General features: G+C 43.2%; 1 protein-coding gene across 1 annotated transcript in view; it reads left to right on the plus strand.

The window, feature by feature from the left end:
• RIC8B (RIC8 guanine nucleotide exchange factor B) overlaps nt 1–8,382 on the plus strand; it is a 31,836-nt gene extending 23,454 nt beyond the window's left edge. Inside the window, exons 9-10 of the mRNA XM_063395751.1 lie at nt 320–439; nt 7,313–8,382. Of these exons, the coding sequence (XP_063251821.1) occupies nt 320–439; nt 7,313–7,424 (232 nt within the window). The 3' untranslated portion in view covers nt 7,425–8,382. The remainder of the gene's footprint in view (nt 1–319; nt 440–7,312) is intronic.
• Nucleotides 8,383–20,392: the final 12,010 nt, after the last annotated feature.

The raw sequence follows: 20,392 nt of genomic DNA on the forward strand, positions 1-20,392 counted from the left end.
ACATTGTCACTGTTACCATCATCATTCCCCTGGTTTCAAACTGTTCCTCTCTGGGTTCCAACAACAGGAACAACCAGCCTGTGCATTTTTGAGCACTGACAAGACATTAATACAATGAATCAACACAAAGATACAGTCACGATTCATGAGAAAATATGGTATAAATATGAACCTTGTCTATTTATAACAAAACCTTTTGTGTGCAGTTCAGACAGTTTTACACTTGATGGTTTCTGTGAGTTCTTCCTGTTTCCTGCTATTAATAAGATAGAAAATGTACTTATTCCAGAAATGTGAAGTGTTGTTTTTTCACCTCCAGCATTAACCTTATCACTGGTCACTTAGAAGAACCAATGCCCAATCCAATGGATGAAATGACAGAAGAACAAAAAGAATATGAAGCTATGAAGCTTGTCAACATGTTTGATAAACTTTCCAGGTATTGTATTATAGCTGCTTTTGAGAAGCAGCTTGTATCCTGGCTCTTTACTAAGGTCTAGTGCTTCAAAATAGTGCTAGAATCAACTTCTTTATAGGATTAGGACTGCTTGAAATGCAGAGAAAAATGTTTAGCACTTCAAAGAAAAGAGTGATATGTTGCAGGACTTCAGAGAAAACCTCTTTTGGAGAAGATTGGACAGAATTGGGAAGATCTGGTGGTGAGTGGACCTGCCTCCTGAATAGTTAGGCTGCTAGTAATGAAGAGAGTTTCTTCTGTTAAAGTATGGGACACAGTCCAGGCCCAAGGCAAGCGTGCTTGTTTTCCCCAAGTTAATGAGCAGCATCTCATTGTAACTACTTCTGCCTGCTGCTTATATGAAAAACAAATACAGTGTGAAAATAGTTGTTGTCAGAAACAATAAATTGTATAATGGAGCAATTAAAAGGGAATTTACAGTTAAGTGTGGACTGGATTACAAATCAGCTGTTGTAATTTGTTTTATGTGACGAAGGTAATGCCATGAAAGAAACATGTTACACCATTGATACAGAGAGTTGATCTTCAGTTCATAACTTTCTATGTACAAAAGACATAGGCCTGTGCTGTTATCTCTAGCTTTTTCTCTTTGGCTCAGTGTGCCTAGAATTTACTGGTTTTTCTTTCCCCATACTTCTAACCATATTGGAGCAATTGTTTGTAGTGTTTTTTTTTTTAATTCATAAGCAAAGTTACATTCTTGAGAAACAACTTATGTAATACTAATTGAACTGAGCTGTAGGAGGTAAATATATAAGTGCATCCATTCTTCAAACATAGAAAATACTCAGCAGCTGGAAATGTGCTTGTTTTGTGAGAGTCTATAGATAGTCAGCAAGATCTATCAAGAGAAATTCAGCAAAACAAGTATGTTTTATGTGTCTGTTAAAGATTAGGAGTATAGCAAAAGATACAGGAGAATCTGGATTAGCTGTCAAAAACTGAATTACAAGCAGGATTGAAAGCAGGGAAGGAACTTAGAACAACTGATCTGAGACTGTCAATTAAGTAATTGAATATTTTTTCACATTATTTGCATGGAAAGCAAGTGTAGTATGTCATAGTTTTCTTAGGAAAGAGAAGAAAATGCAATGCACATGTAATCTTAATTGAACTACTCTGTAAAATGGAATTATTGCTATGTTAAGCTGGAGAATTAAGATGCTGAGCATCAAGGGTACCTCAATAAAATGACTAAATGGTCTAAAACATTCTTTGAAAGAAAGATTGAGGCTGCAGATAAGCTGAGACTGAAGACAAGTTAGTTGCTGTCACTGCAGCAGTTATACAAAAACTCCCAATGGTTCCTGTGGCACAAGAGCCCTTTCAGTTTGGAGGGTCGGAGGCACCTGCTGCAGTGCCTGCCACAGGCTGACAATAACTGAGCAGCTGCTGCTCTGTGTCACCACTTATCCTCTTGGCCAGCAGCATTGCTGTCACCTTGGGCTTTCTGTGCCCCTTACATCCACCTGCAGTTTATTCTATAGCACTTACGCTGCTTCAGGGCTGGCACTCCTTGTGGCAGGGCTTTTGTTTGTTTGTTTAGTATTGTGGTTACTGTGGGACAGTGTTGTTGATATGACCTCTTTAGGTGCTCTGATAACATTAATAAAATCATTTCACTGTTTTTCCCACACTTCTTGTTTCACTAAAAACTGGGGAGGAGGGAAATGCTGCCAGGATGGAAAAAGAACATAAAGCTTGGGATGGGGAGGCCGTGGGATATTTACAATGAATGTAATTGAGTGCAATTGTGGGCCCTGTAGATACTAAATAACACAGGAAATTGCCAGTCTTGCATACAAGAAGGAGTTAATACCATGCTGATCATAGTTGGGAGTCCCTGCATGGTTTTGGAACAGGACACTTGTGTTGCCTCCAGCTTGAGCTCTTCAGTGCTGGGAGTTGGCAGACTTAAATCTACATGGAATGCACTGCTTACCCTTGGTTTGCACCCTGTAGATGCAAAGCAGAGGTTGCCTGCTTGGAGTTTTTGGTTGATTCTGGGGTCTGAGTCTTCCTTTGAGACCGAGTGCTCGTGGCAGGTTTCCTGCTTCTGCTGCTGTCTCATCATCATAGGAGGGAAAATGCGCCATAAAGAGCTCCAGTTGGATGCAGTGCTTTGCTTATAGAGGAGAGGAAGCACAACAGGAACAACTTCTTCTCATCTTAAGCAAGTTTATATAACTTTGTGTAACTTGAACAGGAGCTTAGAGTAAACTTGTGTGATGTACAGCAAAACAGGTTTGCTTAGTTCACAGGTATTGTCCCAGCAGTGGAAGCTAAGCTTTGAAGAGCTGCCACACTTTTACTAGAGAAGTACAAAAAGTTTTTGTAAAGAAGTACAAAAAAGAAGAAAAATTTGTACAAAATTTGTACAAAGAAGTACAAAAGAAGAAAAATTTGTCAAATTCTGTCCCTGATTGATGAGGATAATCAGGCTAGTTTGTCACTGGGGCACTCCAGATTTGGCTTTGACTGGCTGAGTATGAGAGCTCGGGAAACAAATTTGTCAGGCAGTGCTACTTCATTGGGAAATTATAGCCTTCATTAAAGGCTGCTGAATGTTTGCAATGTACCCTTTGTAAAGCTTCAGTGAAGCTATAAGTACAAAGGAACATCTTTTTCCTAATTCCGTAATATGCCAGTGGATTTTTGCTTTTCACATTTCTCTTTATTTTCAGCATTGGCACTGAAAAATTGAAACTTTTTCAGGTCATGTAAAACTGATGGATGGTCATTTTGGTCATTGCAGCTTTTCTACTCTTTTAGCTTGTTGGTGTTTGGGCCTGTTCATGAGGTAATTGACCATCAACGAGGCTAAATTAAAATTAATCACCCAGTTTTGATTTCTCAAAATAGCTGTAGGAAAGCTGAATATTATTGTGAACCCATTTCCCCTGTTCCAATATTTTAACATAGACTCAGATTCTACAAAATTAGCATTTTGATCAAATTTGGCTGAGATGACTTTTTTAAAATCATTAAATATATACAAATTATAAGTTTAACTGAACATGACAAATCTTGATTATTGCATTTCTTGGGAGATATATGTACTACTTAGGCTGATCCTGGATGCCTGAACTTGGCCCTGATGTACCTCTGTGGGTTTTGTCTGCAGTAAGTGTCTTGGTTCTTTGAGAACTGTTTGGTGACTGTAAATCAGTATCCTCTGCACATGATGCCCACCTTTGAGCTTTGAAAAACTCCCCAGATCTGCAAGGATTTAGCTCAGCCTTCCATTTTTTTTGCAAAACATCCAGTTAGCCACCTTAAGTTAGAGTCGTGTGATAATTCTGTCTATATAATAGATTACTGAAGATACTTCGTGTTAATTAAAATTTCTGGAAAAAATGCTAACATTTTTTCTATTATAAATGGTAGGTAGAATTGTATATTAATTGACTAATTTAGAAAGTCAGGATGCTTTTTCCAAGCCAACCTTGTATTAATAGCAAGAATCCTTTTGCTGATAAAATGGTCTCCAATTATCACAGCTTGGGCTTTGTTGTACATTGAACAGAAGTCAACAAAATGAGTAAGAGAACCTGTCTAAATAAGGTACCCTACTCATTAAAAACACAAAGTTAATCATAGGATCAATGAAGAAGGCAATGCTACATCGAGTTTGATTTTTTTCTTCCCCTTTCTAATCATAGAACAAAATAATGTTCCCTGAAAGGACTGGAACTATTATGTGGCACTCAATTATAAGGAGGTGAATAGGTCCCCAAGACGCTGTTTTATCAAAGGGGCAGGCTGGTGTTTACATGATGGCTGTTTGATTACAGACACCATCATTAATTCTGTGTGGCAGTGCTGCCCTGCAGCACAGACAGCAGGCAGAAGAGAGTCACCCTTCAAAACAGGCAGTGATTTTTGAGTCGTTATCAAGCTAAATGGCAAGCAGGAAGGCAGAACTTATATGGATGTGTTTGAAGGGACTCTTGGGAGATCTGCAAGTGGAAGAAGAGAATGCATTTTACCAACTGTTTAATTATGGTGTGTTTCTAAGTACACTTGAATAGAATGCTTTGTTTGCATTAGAGAAATGGGTGTTACAAGGTGCATCTGAGTATGTGGAAGGTCACCTAAGGATGTTCAAACATTTATAAATACACACATTGTGTGCTTGTATAGAACTTCATTGATATGGAAGAATTCCCACTGCCATCTGCTGGGCTGAGGCCAGTGATGTTCTGCCCTGTGGATGTGCTATAAACATCCAGTTTCTGGACAGTGACCTGTTTTCTGAGGCTCTGCCTGTCAGTTCCTGGCACTTCCCTGCCCACCTTGTCTCTCCTCGTGGGCTCTGAGCACTTCCTTAGGTAGCCCAGGGTGTCAAAGCACAATTGAGGTCTAGATTGTGGTTAGAAACAAAATTGGCTAATCCTTGCTTCTCCTCCTTCTTGCGTTGGTGGTTTGGCATATTTCTGTCTTCAGCCAGTTCAATTGTACTGGGTAGCACTTGCATGAGGAAGGATGTGTGGAATTCAGCCTTCTTATGTGGAGAACAGCAAACCCCTACCAGCCCTCTTCCATCCTGCTCAGGAACTTGTACAGCAGCAAGCTCAGGCAGGAACAGAAAGGTACTTGATAAACATCCTTGTTATTCCATGCAATGTGAGCTCAGCCTGGCTCCTACCATTAAAGCCTAAAGCTAAAGTGGGATGTGAAAGTGAGGCTGGAAAAGGGAAGCCTCAGAGAAAGAGCTTTGCCTTTATAATTGACAAATTATGAGATAGGACTTCTTGACAATATTTAAAGACCAAAGAATTGTTGAGAGGAGAGGGAGGGCCCCACATAAAGGGACCTTGTGGCCTTGTTTTCCTGTGTTTCTCTTTCCTTTTTCATGAACAAATTCTTTATCCTTTATTAGCCTTTATAATTAATTTATTACCAAAATAAATGGTAAATTACTAGAAAATGATGTGATTCCTTGACTTGTGGCTGCAGTATTAAGTGTTGCAACTTAAGAATATGCCTTGGGATTTTTAAAACAAAAATCTAGGATCCTTTCAGCTTAAAGGGCAAGCAATGGTGATTTTGTTCTTGGTGGCTGTATTTTTACATTTTTGAGGATACTTGTTTTATATGATGTTTAAAGCTGGAAAATCAAAAAGACCTTAGATGTATAGGATTTTTTCTGTGTGGAAAAAAAGTCTTTGCTATTACACGCAACTCCAGAGCACTCCAGCTTTGCCTTTGGGGGACCCCTACAGCAGGCAGGGTTCTGATCCCCTTTGGACACCAGATTTGCAGTCTTCATGTTTTAATCCCATTTGAATCTGATTTCAAGGGCTCAGAGGTGGCTTTTCCACACATCTCCAAGAGATTCTCTGAGTGCTGTCCCTTGGGCAGAATCTGCACACTGTGGATTGCACTGCCGGAAGGGAGGGGTCTCACTGGCAGTCCTGAAGTGATGGCAAGCCCTCTCCAGTCTGTTGAAAGATGGATCCTATTCTTCCACACACGCTGAGGGGAGAGCCTGGCCTGTGCTCTTTGATCTGGTCTTGCAAACCTCCTTCCCTGGCCTCAGTTTACCATCAGACCTGGTCAGCCAAGCTACAGCAATTGTTTCTTATGTAGCATTTGTGAGTTAATCACTGTAGGATCTGATTGTCACATCTGCACAAACAGCTGCATTTGTATTGCTGGTCTCTTTTGGAGAGTTGATTTAACTGCATCTGGACTGTGCAGTGTCTGGCATGTGCATGCAATGTGACTCAGATGTTGCCTTTCTTGCTGTTCCTGTGGGTGTGTAAGGTTGGATTGATTGCCAGCTGTGTTCAAGGAACTGTTGTTCCTTTTTTCAGTCAAGGTAGTGCAGCCCAGGCAGAGAGCTGGTGAGATGCCTTTGCTCCCCTACTGAGGGATGCAGTTTTATTGTCTGTGGCTTGGGAGGGTGGTAGATGTATGTTAAACTGACAGTTTTACTGGTCTGCCTTTCAATCAAAGGGTAAATTAACATCAAACCTCTGCTCCTTTATTTAAGGTGACTCCTGAATATTTAGAGGTATTTTCCCTTTTTTTTCCAGTGTAAAATCAAAATGTTATCTTCGTCCTTACAGCTTTTGCCATAATCCACATATAAATGAGGTGATAAAAAGTAAGGATTAAATAAATCTTTGCTAATACTTTTTGATTGGCTTAATCAATAATTAATCATCTCTTAGATGAGGCTGTAGCTTGTGGAGTAGATATAATTGGATTAACTGCTGGGCGGCCTTTGGAGCTTTGAAGAGATTAAAATGCCTGTAAATCCTGTAATTAAACTGCCAGAAACAAAGGCAATAGTATTAGAATCAGTCAGCTTTTTTTAAATGAATCAGCAAGTCCTTACCACACCCCTAGTAGTGGTGTAGGGAGAGTCCATTCTCTTAACTGATTTATTTCCTTCAACAAGATGAATATGTATCAAATCATTGTTTTAATTGCTTGGGCATATATTAACCAGAATGGCAGGTGAAATTTTAGGAAGAATTGGCTGTCAAAGAACTCTCAGAAGAAAAGCTAGTTTGTGTAACCAAAACAGTGAACCTGCTCCTTGTCTTGAGCCTATTAGGCACTGACTTTTCATGGTGTCTTTAATTGGCTAAGTAGGTTTGGCCTATATGAATGAAGTCTTTATCTGTCCTGCTCTTCCCCTCCCACCTATTTGGGAAGGGTTTTTGTGCCTTTTTCTTCAAAACAGAGAGCTTTAGCAGGAATAACTTCCTTTTAGAGGCTCATTAAGTATCGAAGCATGTACTGTATGTGACTCTGTTATACACATGGGAGCTGATACATGTGCACATGCTAATATGGGTTCTTCTCTTCAATGTCTCACAGGGATGAGCTCATAAAGCCAATGGGAGTGCGGCCGGATGGGACAATGGCTCCTTTGGAGGAAGCTGTCAGCCAGTACCACACCAGCAAGCAAGAGAGCTCAGATTCAGACTAAGGCATTACCTGCTTCACTCTCAATTCTCCTCTAATCCACACTTCTCTTTAGAGCCTCTTTTATGCTCACATTAGCCAGCATCACTTTAACTGTTCTCTTATTGGTATATTTAAATGATGGGTCCTGTGCTGTAATGTCTGAATTTTTATTATGTCTGTTTAGAGAACATATCAATTTATTAGTTTCTGATCTTTGTTCAAGATTAAACGTATTTCAAAAGGATAAAAAGTGAAAGCCTACAGTGTAAAATAAAGTCCACTTTCATTTTCCAGAATCCTGTTTTCTGAACTCTGTAGGTTTTCTCATTCTTGATAATCTTTTGTATTGTCTTGCCAGTCTTCCTCTTTATATAATTGTATTAATGAAGTGTGTTTACTTAATGGCATTAGAAGCAGAGGATATTTAGACTTAGAAGTCTGATTGACCTTGTGAGGCTGCTTTAGCTGGTGTTGAGCAGTGATTTCAAAGGTCCTGTTTTTAAAGTGCCCTGGGGTTTCTTACTGCTACCAACTTCTCCAGTTAAGCTCCTGCTTAAGATTTTAACAATGTGTCAGTGACAGACTGCTTCTACAACTGCCTTTAAATTGGGAACAAGATGATGTATGTCTTCCCTCCCTCCCTGCTTAAGACCACACCGATATACCCCTCCTCCCTTCTTTAGTTACATAAAAACATCCCTATTGAAAATGGTGTTCAAGTATTGCTCTTAAATGTTGCCATGAATGGGAGGGCCTGAAGTGCATGTGCCAGTGTTTCACTGAATTGGGGCCTACTCTTGGAGATTAACTTCTATGCCTCACTTGAAGGAAAGTCAAACTAATCAACAAAGAAATATTTCCCCTTAGAGAGAACTTAGGAAGCAATGGGATAGAGAATGGGTGGGTGGAAAGGAGAAGAAAGTGTCACTTTCAATTCTGTACTCTTTAAAAACAAAGATTAAAGTTTTAGGCGTGCTGCACTGCTGTTGTTGCCTCTTTGCCTGCTTGGTTTCTTTCTGTGTGTTTCTCCCAGCATGAAGAATAATCCATGCCCCAGCTCCTAATTCCGTATTTTGTACAGCAGTTTAAACATGCCATTCACTGGGAATGTTTCAGAGATTGGTGATGGTTCTCCAGTTTGTTTCCTATGACTTGACACTGGTTCTCTGAGCTAAGGAAGTTGGTGTTCAAAGACCCTGTAAAGGGGGATTTGGTATGAAATTGTACTGTGGTTGCTCATGTGAGGAGCTTCTACAGATGATCTTAGTCTTCCAAAAGAACTGAAAAGAAAAAAAAATAATGCTCTGCTGCCCTCTCAGTGGTTCATTTTGTTTTTCTGAAGGATACTGCCCAGCTACAGCAATGTCTTTCCTGGTACATGTGTAACATGTAATGTCATACCTCCTCTGTATGACTTCTGAAGTGGAAGGGACATCAGTTGTCCAAGAGCAAGAAATATGTCTGGCTGCATCTAAGCTGGGTCTCAAAAATGTAATTCCGGGTTTAGCATCATGCACTGACTACTCTGAGCTCAGCACAGGCAAGTATTTTGAGCTCTACAGGTGCAGAGAATTTGTGATCCCTCCCCAAGGAGCAAAACTTCCCATGTCCTATAAATGAGGTCTTGGTGTTAGCTGGGGCTGGGGAAGGAGTTGTTTCAGTCATGAGCTTCTTTAAGGGCTTCTTGCTGTAGAGCACTAAGTGCAGAGCATGAAAAAGAGCTAAATCTCAATTGTTGCTTTACAAGCTGTAGAATATGCTCCTACAATTAGCTGGCTATAGAGATTAATAAAACAATAATGGCTCTAGGGACCTTGTTACAAGCAATGTAGCATGAAGCTCTTGTGCTGTGCCTCCTGTCATTTGTCACAGGGCAGCAACATTTGCAATAAATAGTTCTGTTTAGTTTATCTTGGAAACCAGATGCTTGTAGAACGTTCTATAGACATGAGATGCTGCTTCAATTAAAAAGAAAAAAGTGAATACCAAGCATACGAGGTTCTGCCTGAATTCTCCAGCTCAAGAGTGGCTTGTAGCTGGGTTGCCTGTAGTGCAGACTAATGTAGATAAATCAACTTGCAGTACTGCAGTGACCCAGAGCAGCTCTTGTTCCAAGGGGATAGTTTGTGAAAAGGCTGCTGCAGACCTTTTGGCTGATCTTTGCAATGTAGCATAGGTCCAACCTTAGCTGCACTGGCTGGAGATCTGGGAATATCTTGGGACAAAGGTCCTTCAAATCAGCAGTGCCTCTGCTTCCTTTTGTGCTGGCTGGTGTTTTCAGAGTAACCGAGCACGTAGTAGGTTTTCTCTTGAATGGGAGTCTGGAGAAAAGTGAGGTTAAAAAAGGGAGCTCCCTGGAATTTTTTGTGTACTGTGTAAGTTTTGCTCCTGAATTTATTTTCAAAGTTGAACCTCCGAAACTGGAGGCTTGGGCAGCTGAATCTTGCTTAAACTGACAAACTGGGCAGTGTGGGGAAGGGTCTTTAAGTGAAATATCTCATTTTACACCCTTCTCAGTAAAATGTCAGTAGGTTTTCTAGTGGTGACTGTAAAGGTGTTACCCAGTGGGTTTTGGGGCCATGTACCTTTCACTCCCAAAAAGTCTTCTACAGTCAGTCCCAAACCCAAGATCTTGTGTTTCAGTCTTTACTTTCAAAAGTCCAAAGCAACACAGTTCTTATTAAAGCTCATCAATGATTTGGAAGCTTTGCTTCTCTTTGTTTCCCATTAGAGTTACGAAACAAAAGATGATGGGAAATTGCTGAAATTCAGAATACTTTGTTCTTTTGCAAAATAATACAGATATATTTGTTTAAATGTTCATGAAAACTTTCTGGCAGGTATTCCCAAATGCTAATTGAAACTTCATGTGCCCCAAAAGTGGTTTTCAGGAAAAAGGGTCATTTACAATCTGTTAAAAATGTTGTGAGAAATTACCAGAACTTTAAAGAAATTTGCCAAAGAGACATTAGCTTTGATGTTTTTGAATGTACAACATTGCTGTATATGTGTGTGGCCAAAGCAGATTTTTACCCTGTATCTTGAGTTTTTCCAAGTACCTGAAAATCTGCAAAGGCTAAAAAAAAAAAAAAGGAACAACTAGGCAATAGCCTATTTTTCTTACAGGTCTTCAAATCGTAACTTTCTTCTTCCTGGGTGAAAAATCAGTTGTCAAAGGTGGCTTTAAGGAAGAGAACATTACAATAAAGCTGTAGCATTAGTGGGTTGCCAAGCACCCTAGTCAGAAAGAGGAAAGTAAACCCCAAAGTACACAAGATCCCAAATCTCCTGAAACAGCATTCCACAACAGTGTACTTCAACTTATTACCACAAAACAGCTAATAAAATCCTGTGCTTTAATAAGGCTGGCTGTAAAAAGACTCTTGCACTGTTCAAACAGCTGAGAGCCAGACTTTGCTGGTCTTTGAGCAGCAAGTTAAACAGCTGCCCAGGTCAGATTCTTTTCTGCTCAAGCATGGAAAAGCAGTGATTTAGTAGTAGTGCAAAGATGTGGCTCACTTTTAGACAGGAAAAAAAGAGCAGCTATTTAATCCTACAAATGAAAATCCTTCTTGCATTAACATCTTAGTTACTTGCATGGGTCTGGCCCTTATGGAAAGAGTCAGGGAACGTTTCTTGTTCTCCGTGCAAAAGATACATGTCACTCTGGTGATGCAATATTTAGACCCGGAATTTTGGGGGAAATGGATGTCCTTTTGGTTTTTCCATGCTATGCCTGGACAGCAGCTCCCCCAGCACTGAAGGAAGAGCGTGGCAGGGTGTGCTGGCGGTCGCTCCCGAGCCGTGGTGCCAGCCTGGGGTGAGCCGGGCCGGGGGCAGAGGTGGGGCCCGGGAGCCCGTCCGGCCTTCCCCGCCGCCTGAGGCTGCCGGGAGCCCAGGTGGATATCAGGTGAGGGAAAAGGTAGTGGCGGTAGTAAAGCTCAGTATTTTTCAGGGCTCCTCCTCTCAGCACAGCAGTGCAGGTGAGTTCTGTTAATCCTCTGCTTTTCCCTGTTGCTCGGTCTCCTGGAAGGCTGTGCCTGCCTGAGGTTATCGCCCGCGGGTGGAGGCCTCGGGAACGCTGTGGGTGTTGCACCTCAGTCCCTCACGCGTGGGAGCTGCCCTGTGCTGCCACCCCTTGCTGTCCTCCTAGGGAGAAAGCCCCTCTTCCTCGCTCTGTGTGAGTGAGGAGGAGGAGGGGGTCCCTCAAGAAGGCACCAAACTAATTTCTTCGGAAGGGAGGAGGAGCAGCCCTGTCTCCTCTCTATGGAGCATTGGAGCCACGTTCAATTCCACCATGATACAACTCCAAGGGCCAGGCTGACTTGGAGCTACTCCCATCCCAGTGGCCTCTGGCCAGGCTTGAGGACAGCAGATGCTGTCTGGCAGGTAGGGAAAAAACCGCAAACCCCAAATCTGACCATTGCCACGAGCAGTCCTACAGCATCATCTGACAGCACGTGGGTCAGCTCAGCTCTCTGTCCTGGCTGGGAGCTACAGGCTCCGACAGGACCAGGTCAGTTCCTCGAGCATCCCGGCTTTCTCCAGAGCAGGCGAGAGCGCAGATCACTGAGCTGCGGACGTGCCTGGGACTCGATCCCTCCGACAGCGTGCCAATCTCTGTGGGGTACCTAGGCAGGCTTTTAGAGGTTGGTGGGGAAGGAATTATTCAGACCACCCATCTTAACTGGCTAAATTACCCGGGTAGTCTCTTCTAACTCCTTTTCCAGTCACGGATGAGAGAGAGGACAATTCAGAGTAAGGCTAATTTGGGTGCACTGAATGACCCTCCGCAGGAGCTTTGCTTTCCCTCCCTCGACTACAGAGGGAGCCTGGGGAGACCAGCTGGTTACATTTAACTGCTAAATTGGTTGCCAAAAGATGGGTGGTGAGAATTCCTTCCAGTTTCCCCTTTGCCATGGACCACACTCTTCCCACGGCAGGATGCTCTCTTGCTCTCTCCTGCAAATTTGGAAATTGCTTGGTGCAGTGGGATACAGGCCCCAACGAGCCACCACAAGACAAAAGCTGCATCACACCCCTTGGCAGGTACTGCATAGTGCTGTGTGCAGGATTTCATGGGCTTCCTGCTTAAACAGGTTCTTTAAAGCAGCTTTGCTTTTGAGAGCCTGTTTAACAACTTGCCTTGGTATAAGCCAAGTTTTACATACACTCTGAAATTTGAAAAACAAAGTGAAACCTCCAGCAAAAATTGTAACTAGAGAGGGACAGATAACAGAAAAGACTTCTAAGTTCACTCCAGCTGTTAGAAATTGAGAGGAAGGTGAAGCTATTCAAAATAAACCCTGCTGAGATTGCCCCTTCCTCTTTGCCTGATAAACCCATTACAAATTAAAAGAAAAGCAGCCAAGATCATCAGGCATCAGGACATCCATTAGTCCTCTTTTACATTTTAGAGCTTGTAACAGATACTGACCGTGGGTGCTAGTCCTTGTCTAATCAAAAAACCCAATTTTTCATTCTAGAAGCTTAAAATACAAGTTTCTGCCAACAAGAATTCAAGTCTGAACATAAACTACCAGAATTCTCAGGCTTCAGGATTATTTTATACTCAAGAAGTGAGTTTGCCTGGTAAATCACAGTGCTGTGGCATGTCACACTTCCAAAGGCATTTGAAAAAAACAGTCGTTCATTAGTGGTTTTTTTTCCTTTTTGAGAAGAAACTAGTGACTGTCTGGATTCTCTCCTGTTTTCTCAGTCCCCAAATGTTCATAACACCCTGTTGGGGAGCAATAATTCCCATCCCAGTTGTAAAATACACTTATAAGTAGACGGGAAAAGCATGAACAGAGCTGTAAAGAAAACAAAACGACCAGGAACAAGATCTTATTTTGCATGCTTCTCACTGTTGTATTTTTGCCCCAATTTGCATATTTTAAAGACAAACCGTTTTTTAAAAAAAATTCTGCTATCTGCCTGAACTGTTCTCAAGCTTTGAACTTTTCCATCCTTTCTATTGATTATGGCCAAGTGACCCATATTTAAAAAGCATTTACAATAAAATTATAGCACTTTCTTTTGTGCTGCTGGCTTTCCCAGTGAAAAGCTAAAATGTTTTAAAATTGTCACTTTTTGACAGAGGTAATGGCTGTAATATATTTAGTCTCTTCCCCCTTGTTGTGCTTAAAATGGCTATGCTAATAAAGGGCACAGCTGTCGATACTTTATGGCCTACTGGGGGGAAGAGGGGGAACGAAGGCAAAAAACAGATTGACTGTGTGTCAACAAATGCAGCTGGGAAAGAAAAAAAGAAGCCCCTTGAAGGCCCCTGCAACTTAAAGTCCAAGATAAATGATGTCCCTATGCTTAAAAAAAAAAATGGAGGTTGGAATTCAATAAAGGGGAACTGAAAAGGAAACTGCTTAAAACTGAAAGCCTTTTCTCTGCCTCTAGACAGCTTACAAGAGAAATGAGCAAAACTGACCACAGAAAGAGGGTGAGCGGCCAAGAAAGAAAACAAAAGCCTATCCTGGAAAATATATTGCATCAAAGAATTATCTGAAGTGCACTGTGGCCGGCGGGTGGATCGCGTACAGTTTAATGGAGATGCAACAACTTTTACACGCCGCCGCCACCTTTGGGGGAGCAGGCAGCTTGGTGCCAGGGAGGGAAAAGGGGAGCTGGAATTATTCATATCAAAGAGTAAGAGTGGGGCACGAGGGCAGTGGGGTGATGGTCCTTCCCTGGGGAGGGCTGGGCTGTCCCTATGGCTTGTGCTTCTCTACTGAGACTCACGGCTTGGGGCTGCTTCTGAGGCAAGGAGAGACTAACAGCAGGGCTGGAAGAGGTTCAGGGATGGGCAGTTGGAAGTAATGCAGTGAAGAAATGACAATATTGGGTGCAAACCTGCAAGAATCAGGCAGTTTTCATTCCACGGGTCATGAGGCAGCTGGTTTGCATGGAGGCAAACTCCTAACAAAATAACAAGTGGCAGGGAGCCATCTGTTCATTGTCATTTCTTGGACAATTATGGAAGATGAGGACAGCTTTTCCCAGCCTAAGGCAAAACGCCTCTGTAAGTGTGACTTGTGTTTCCCAGACGTGTCCTGAGAGCATGGCCTGGGCTGCACCAGTGCCACCAGAGCTGCTGTATCCACCTGCTGTGAACCAGGGTCCAGGCATTCCTAGGCCTGTTCTGGGCTGGGGAAGAGGCTTCCTGGAAAATAAACCCCTGGCAGCAGGCAAGGCCAGGAGAACTGGTGAACCTACAAATAACCTCTGCTTCTGCAGTGGGAAGAGATGCAGTCTGGGGTGGGACATCCTGCTCTGGGGAACTGTCTGCTCTTCTCTTTCACTTTCTCACTTCTGTCATCGTTTACTCCCACCACTTTTTAAAATTTATGTTTCATTCAAGGCCTTTTTTTCCTGGTGTGTTGTTCCCATTGTTGTTCCCTTCTGGAAAAGGAAGTCAAATGGAAAGAAAGAGTTATCTGTTTTCTCAGTTCCTCAGTTTTGCATGTGTGTATGTGTTCCCCTAAACGTCTGCAAATTCTTTAAAAATAGGAGGAAGGAAAAATAAGTAACTGAAGACAAGAAAAAAATCAGGAAATTGAAAAAAATCCTAAAATGAAATGGAGCAGTAATGTCAAAATTTTACTAAAGCAGCAGGACATTAAAATGGCATAGAAAGTTCTCATTTCCTTCTGTAATTGTTTGAAAGAGTTTTAAAAGGCCATATTTTTTTCTATTTTTGCTAGATTTCATGCGGTTAAACTCTTGCACCATTAGAGATCAATATCTCCCAGTGATGCTGTGTTTGTGGGAAGACCAGTTTGGCTTTGGTTTTCTCCAGACAAGAGTGGAATTTAGTATGGCCGATGTGCAAGAGGAAAAACTGAAAGGTTGCTGTGCCCAAGGACAGCAGAGTTAAGAGATTCTCACACCCACAACTGGGACTGACTTAGGGAAGCAAACCTCCTTGCCTGTGACAGTGACTCATTGTGTGTCCCACTGCCACTTTGTAGTTGACAACTAACTTCTTTTTCTCCCAAAAAATGGAGAAAAAGATGAGAGAAATACCTGAACTGTGAGTGTGTGATACAACTGATGTGTTCAGTGGTGTGGGTTCGGGTGATTCCACAGGCAAAGGTTCCCCTGCAGCTGGGCTGAAGGTGGGAACACACGAGCCCTGCTGGACTAAGAGGTCATGTTATGAGAAGTAATGCTCAAGCTGTGTGGCACATGTAGCACGACTGTAAAGTAACCCAGCAGTGTCTGAGCTGGAGCTGCTGTTGGAGAACATTCTCCACAGGAAAACGTCCAACAGGGTTCTGTAAGACCTGTGGCCCTAGGGGACTTATGTCACATGTACCCATGATTTGGAAAACAATCTGAAGGGGCTGCAGATATCGCAGAGTGGGTATGTGATGGTCAAAGCCAACAAGTTATGTAGAGGCAGCACAGCCCCTGCACAGGGAGTGTGTGAAAGTGCCACTTGCCATGAGGAGCTTGATCCCTCCATGAGTGCTGGAGAGACCATGGCTGTGGCCAGCTCCTTGCCCATAAGCCACGGATCTGTAGAGGCCTGGAAAACCCAGGGAGATGATTTATGATCGTGCTGCTCAGCACACTCAGGGGAAGGCTGAGAGGAGGCTGTGTGGGGGCCAGAGTAGATGGGGTTTTGTAACTTTTTCTTTGCAGACCAGCACAATTTTCCAGGGGAGATGCAAGCCCAGGATAGTGGCTGTTGAGCTCACTGACTTGCTTTGTTTCATTATAATTTGCAAACTGTTTTATTAGGGGCCTGGAGACACCAAGAACCACCAAGAGCCAGAGGTCAACAACCACCGAATATCTCTGTAGGAAGAAGGTATATAAAATTTTCATTTATTTAATGGAGCTGAAAAATGCTCAAAGTGCAATTTCGTGTGCATAATTGGGCATTGAAGTGACAGACTGTGAGCTCTGGTGGGCTTTGCTGTCATCTGAAGCTCTTTACTTGGTCAACTCACTTTTGAACCTGGCAGCCCTGCCTGCTGCTGTCACTGGTGTTCTATGTGCTGTGAGGGGTCTGGAGACCCTCAAAATGCCTGTGCTTTGGACCAGCTACTTCTAATGCAGGTTTTCATGTTAAAGCCATTCACATATGGTGTCTCCCACAGTCCTTCTAAACAAAAAAACTACTCAGCAAGCAGCAAATGAAACTTTACCTCTTGTTTTTAATATTTATTTATAATTTCAGGCACCTTTGGATGCTGTCCTCATTTCTGGGCCTATCACTTTTACTGGTTAAGGTTGTCAAGATATTGTGTCTCAGCCAGAGCCTGACCTTTGGGACTGTGTTAGTTCTGGTATTTTCAACCCCTGTGGTGAGTGGGTGCCTCTGCCTCCCTCCAGGCTCTGCTGCTCTCTGCTGGTCTCCTTCCACTGCATGTGGGTTTCTCAGAGGTGTCAGGTCCCCTAAGATTTAACTAAAGGAGGCAGAGACAGGGGAGGGAAGGGTTCAAGTGTGCCCTTTGCCTTTATAAAATGGGAGAAAGGGTTTGGGGTCAAGCTGGTACTTCTTATGTGCTATCAGGACCTGGGCACAGATGTGTAGGAAACGGGGTTTGCTTATTCTTGTGTGCAGGAGCAGAGGGTCTTTTTCAACAGTTCCTTCAGTAATTGTTTGATTCTTCTCATAACACCTGCACTGCGTGGAGGCACATGAGTGTTCCCATCCTTTCCCTTATGCCTTCTGATGGTTTTAAACCTGCTGGCCAGTTTAAAATGCATCTGTCAGCACAGTGAGGGTGGCAGAGATACATCAATCCCACATTTAATGAAAGTCTGTGCCCTAGAAGAAAAGGGAGGTGCAAAATAGGCCCCCTCCAAGGGAAAGGCTCCAGTACATGCTTGCAGTTTGCTGGAGAATTTCCTTTGCAAATACCCCAGCTCAACCAGCCCCCTGGTCCCCGTAAGACAAACATCTGCAGGAGGCCAGATGTTAACCCTTCCAATGTACCTCAGCAGGTTTTCTCTACTTCCTCCCTGCTCCTTTTTCCTTCACTCCCACAAACACAGTCACTGGCTTTACCTTGCCAGATGATGTTTGGAGGTGAGTTTACGGATGCTCAGAGGACATCTGGGGGATGTGCTAGAGCTCAGGGCTGCACCTAAGGCAGGCATCTCCTGGCTTCTTTGCTCTAGAAAGCAGGTCAGCCTATCTGGGAGACCTGTCTTGGGAGGAATCACTCATCATCCAGGGCTTCCCATCTCTACACTGATTCCAGAGCAACCTGCAGCAGATGATAGGTGTGTTTTTCTGACAATCAAATCCTCAAGTTTAATTTTAATATTGCCTCTAACTGTGGTAGTTAGATCCCAAGGCCTGCTCCCAGCAGATGTTTTTCCAGATGAACAAGGAGGGCTGTTCTGCCCTGCAGCAACCCCTGAGCTGCCTGGTGAGGTGTGAGATGCTGCAGTCAAGGAGCCCAGAGTGACTGTGCCAACCTTGCCCCCACTGTGACCATGATCACCCCATGTTTCCAGCTGGGAAGGGAGCCCCCGTACACAGAACTGAGAGAGACACACACTTCACACATGGGTGCCCAGGTGTACTTCTAGCTCTGCTGCCAACCCTTCACAGTGAGTTATGAGATGGCTAAGAGGGCTTTGCTCCAGAGCTGTGTCTCTGCCGCAATGGCAGGCTCTGGATCAGCACCGGGCGGGCTCTTCCACCTTCAGCCCGCCCTTAGGTGGGGACAGAAGCTGCAGGAGCAATCTGTGTGTGAGTAACTGCAGCCTGCAGCTCTGAAATACCTCCTGCTTGCAGTTGTATTGCCCCAAAGGAAGCTGAGCAGATTGCCAAGGCAGGATGTCACAGTGCAGGATCCCAGAACGGATTTAATCCAAACATGTGAAGGAGTCACCCAGTTTGATCCTGAAGGAGGGACACTGGTGCAAAGCCCTTGCTGGGTCTCTGATGCTCAATCTTCCTAACAATCCCTGTGTCATGAATGTTTTGGTGAGGAACTATATAAAAATATCAAAAGTATGTTATACAATAAGGTGTTTGGGGTCACAGGGGAGACCTTGCAAATCTAGAAATTAGGCATTTGCATGTCAAAACCCCAAAATTAAAAAAAATGTAGCTTCTTTCAGCTGCAACCTAAACTTTATGCTAAGTTAAATCTCCCCAGCCCTGGGCTGATCCCTGTAGCCCCTCCAGGGTTTTCAATGCATTCAACAATGAAAGTGAAATCCAATCCCATCCAATTAGAGGAAAATGAATGGCTCATCTACAATAAATGGGCTCTGAATAACAATAAGCCAACAAGAGAGCAATGAACTGGAGACAGAGTACAATCTTCCTGAATGTTAATCGACAACTAACTCCACAAGCTTTTTAGAGGTGGAAAGAATTGGAGGAAAATAGATTAGGGAGGCTTTAGAGCACATTGCCTCTTAACTGCTTAGGCCTCACATTTTTACCTAAATACCAGAATGTTTCTAATGCTGCCTTTTGCAGGGTGAAGGGTGTGTGTATTTTGATGGGGTGTTTGTTCTCAAAGTTAAATGTTTTCAATTAATTTATAATTTGACATGGTAGGTCCTACTGTATAGCCTTTAGTATTGTTTCATTGTTTCACTTATTCAGAAGGCCATTTTTTAAATTGCAAAGTAAAATGACAGAAGCCTTGGAAAATGCTCTCTGTAGATCTGAGGATCTAAGGAATGGGGCTGAATGAATCCAGGAGTTAGCTTGAGACTGAAAAGAAGCTGGAGAGGTGAAAGGATAAGGAAAACCCTGCAGTTCAGTGGTTGAAGAGCTGTCTGTACACACAACTCCCCCAGTGCTGCTTGTTGGTCCTTTTCACCTTTTCCTAGGTCCTAGACACCTTTTCACCTGTCAAGGCCTGAAATACCTGCAGAGCAGCTCAGCTGCTGCTTTCCACTGCCCTCAACCCCACAGGTAATTTTTGTAAAGACAGGGAAGATGCCAGGTGTCCTGACCCATCACTAAGAAGCTCCCACAGCCACGCAGGCTCCATATCCAAGGCAATAAGGTCTCACGTGGCTGAGTTGTGTTGCCCATCCTCTCTACTCAGCCTATTAAATCCCTAATAACCTTTGGGTTTTTATCCCCTCCAGACAGGCAGAGAGTTTATTCAGCTTGCCCAGCCCTGCCATCCTCTCCTGGCAGCCTTCATCCACAGGAGCCAACTCAAAGGCCACAGAGACCAGGTGAGAGCAGGCTCACCTCACTGCAGGCTGGGCGCCCACCTCAGCTGTGGGGGTAGAGGGTTGATCCTCTGGGAAGCAAAGTTCCCCAGTGCTGGTGCTGCCACGAAAGATGGTGTGGAGAGGTCCATGCAAAAAACAGGACAGAGTAACTTTTAAGGTGAGTGATGCTTTAAGTTTTATCTTTTTAATTTATTATATTAGCAGGGTTTCATGTGTCACATTCTTTATCACAAAGGTCTTCCCAGAAGCAGCTCCTAATCTGCTGTCTTGTGGCCTAAAAAGCTGGTAAACAGGTCCATAGGAAACCAAAGTCTGACCTTTCTCTGTGAGGTGGGAACGAAGAGAGGAGCCATAGCCCCCTTTCCCTCTCCTGGTCTGCTGTACAAGCAAAGGGTCATTTGTTGTACTCTTTCAGAGCAGTAGGAATTTGATAGGCATATAGATAGGCCATTAAGTAATATACATGCAGAGCTAAAGGGGATTTGGAAGGGAGAATTATTAATTTGTAAATTAAATTACAGTTTTGTCTTGGCAGCATTAAAATAAATTTCCAAAGACCATTGTCTTCTTGAACAAAGAAAGGAAGGGAACTGTTAGAAGCAGTTTACACAGCTCAGATATGAGGGGCTGTGTGTGTAAATAAGACCAGTGTTGGTGCCCAGCATGTAGCACAGAGAACACATTTGCTGCAGTGTGCTGGGCATGCTCTGGCCAGCACTTGGGAATAACAACACACCCTGCTAAAGCTTAGCAGAGAGAGGAAGAGATGCCAAGGGGAATTTCAAATTTCACAAATGCATTTTT

Source organism: Prinia subflava, chromosome 4 (genome assembly GCF_021018805.1).
Source record: "Prinia subflava isolate CZ2003 ecotype Zambia chromosome 4, Cam_Psub_1.2, whole genome shotgun sequence".
Lineage (NCBI taxonomy): Eukaryota > Metazoa > Chordata > Aves > Passeriformes > Cisticolidae > Prinia > Prinia subflava.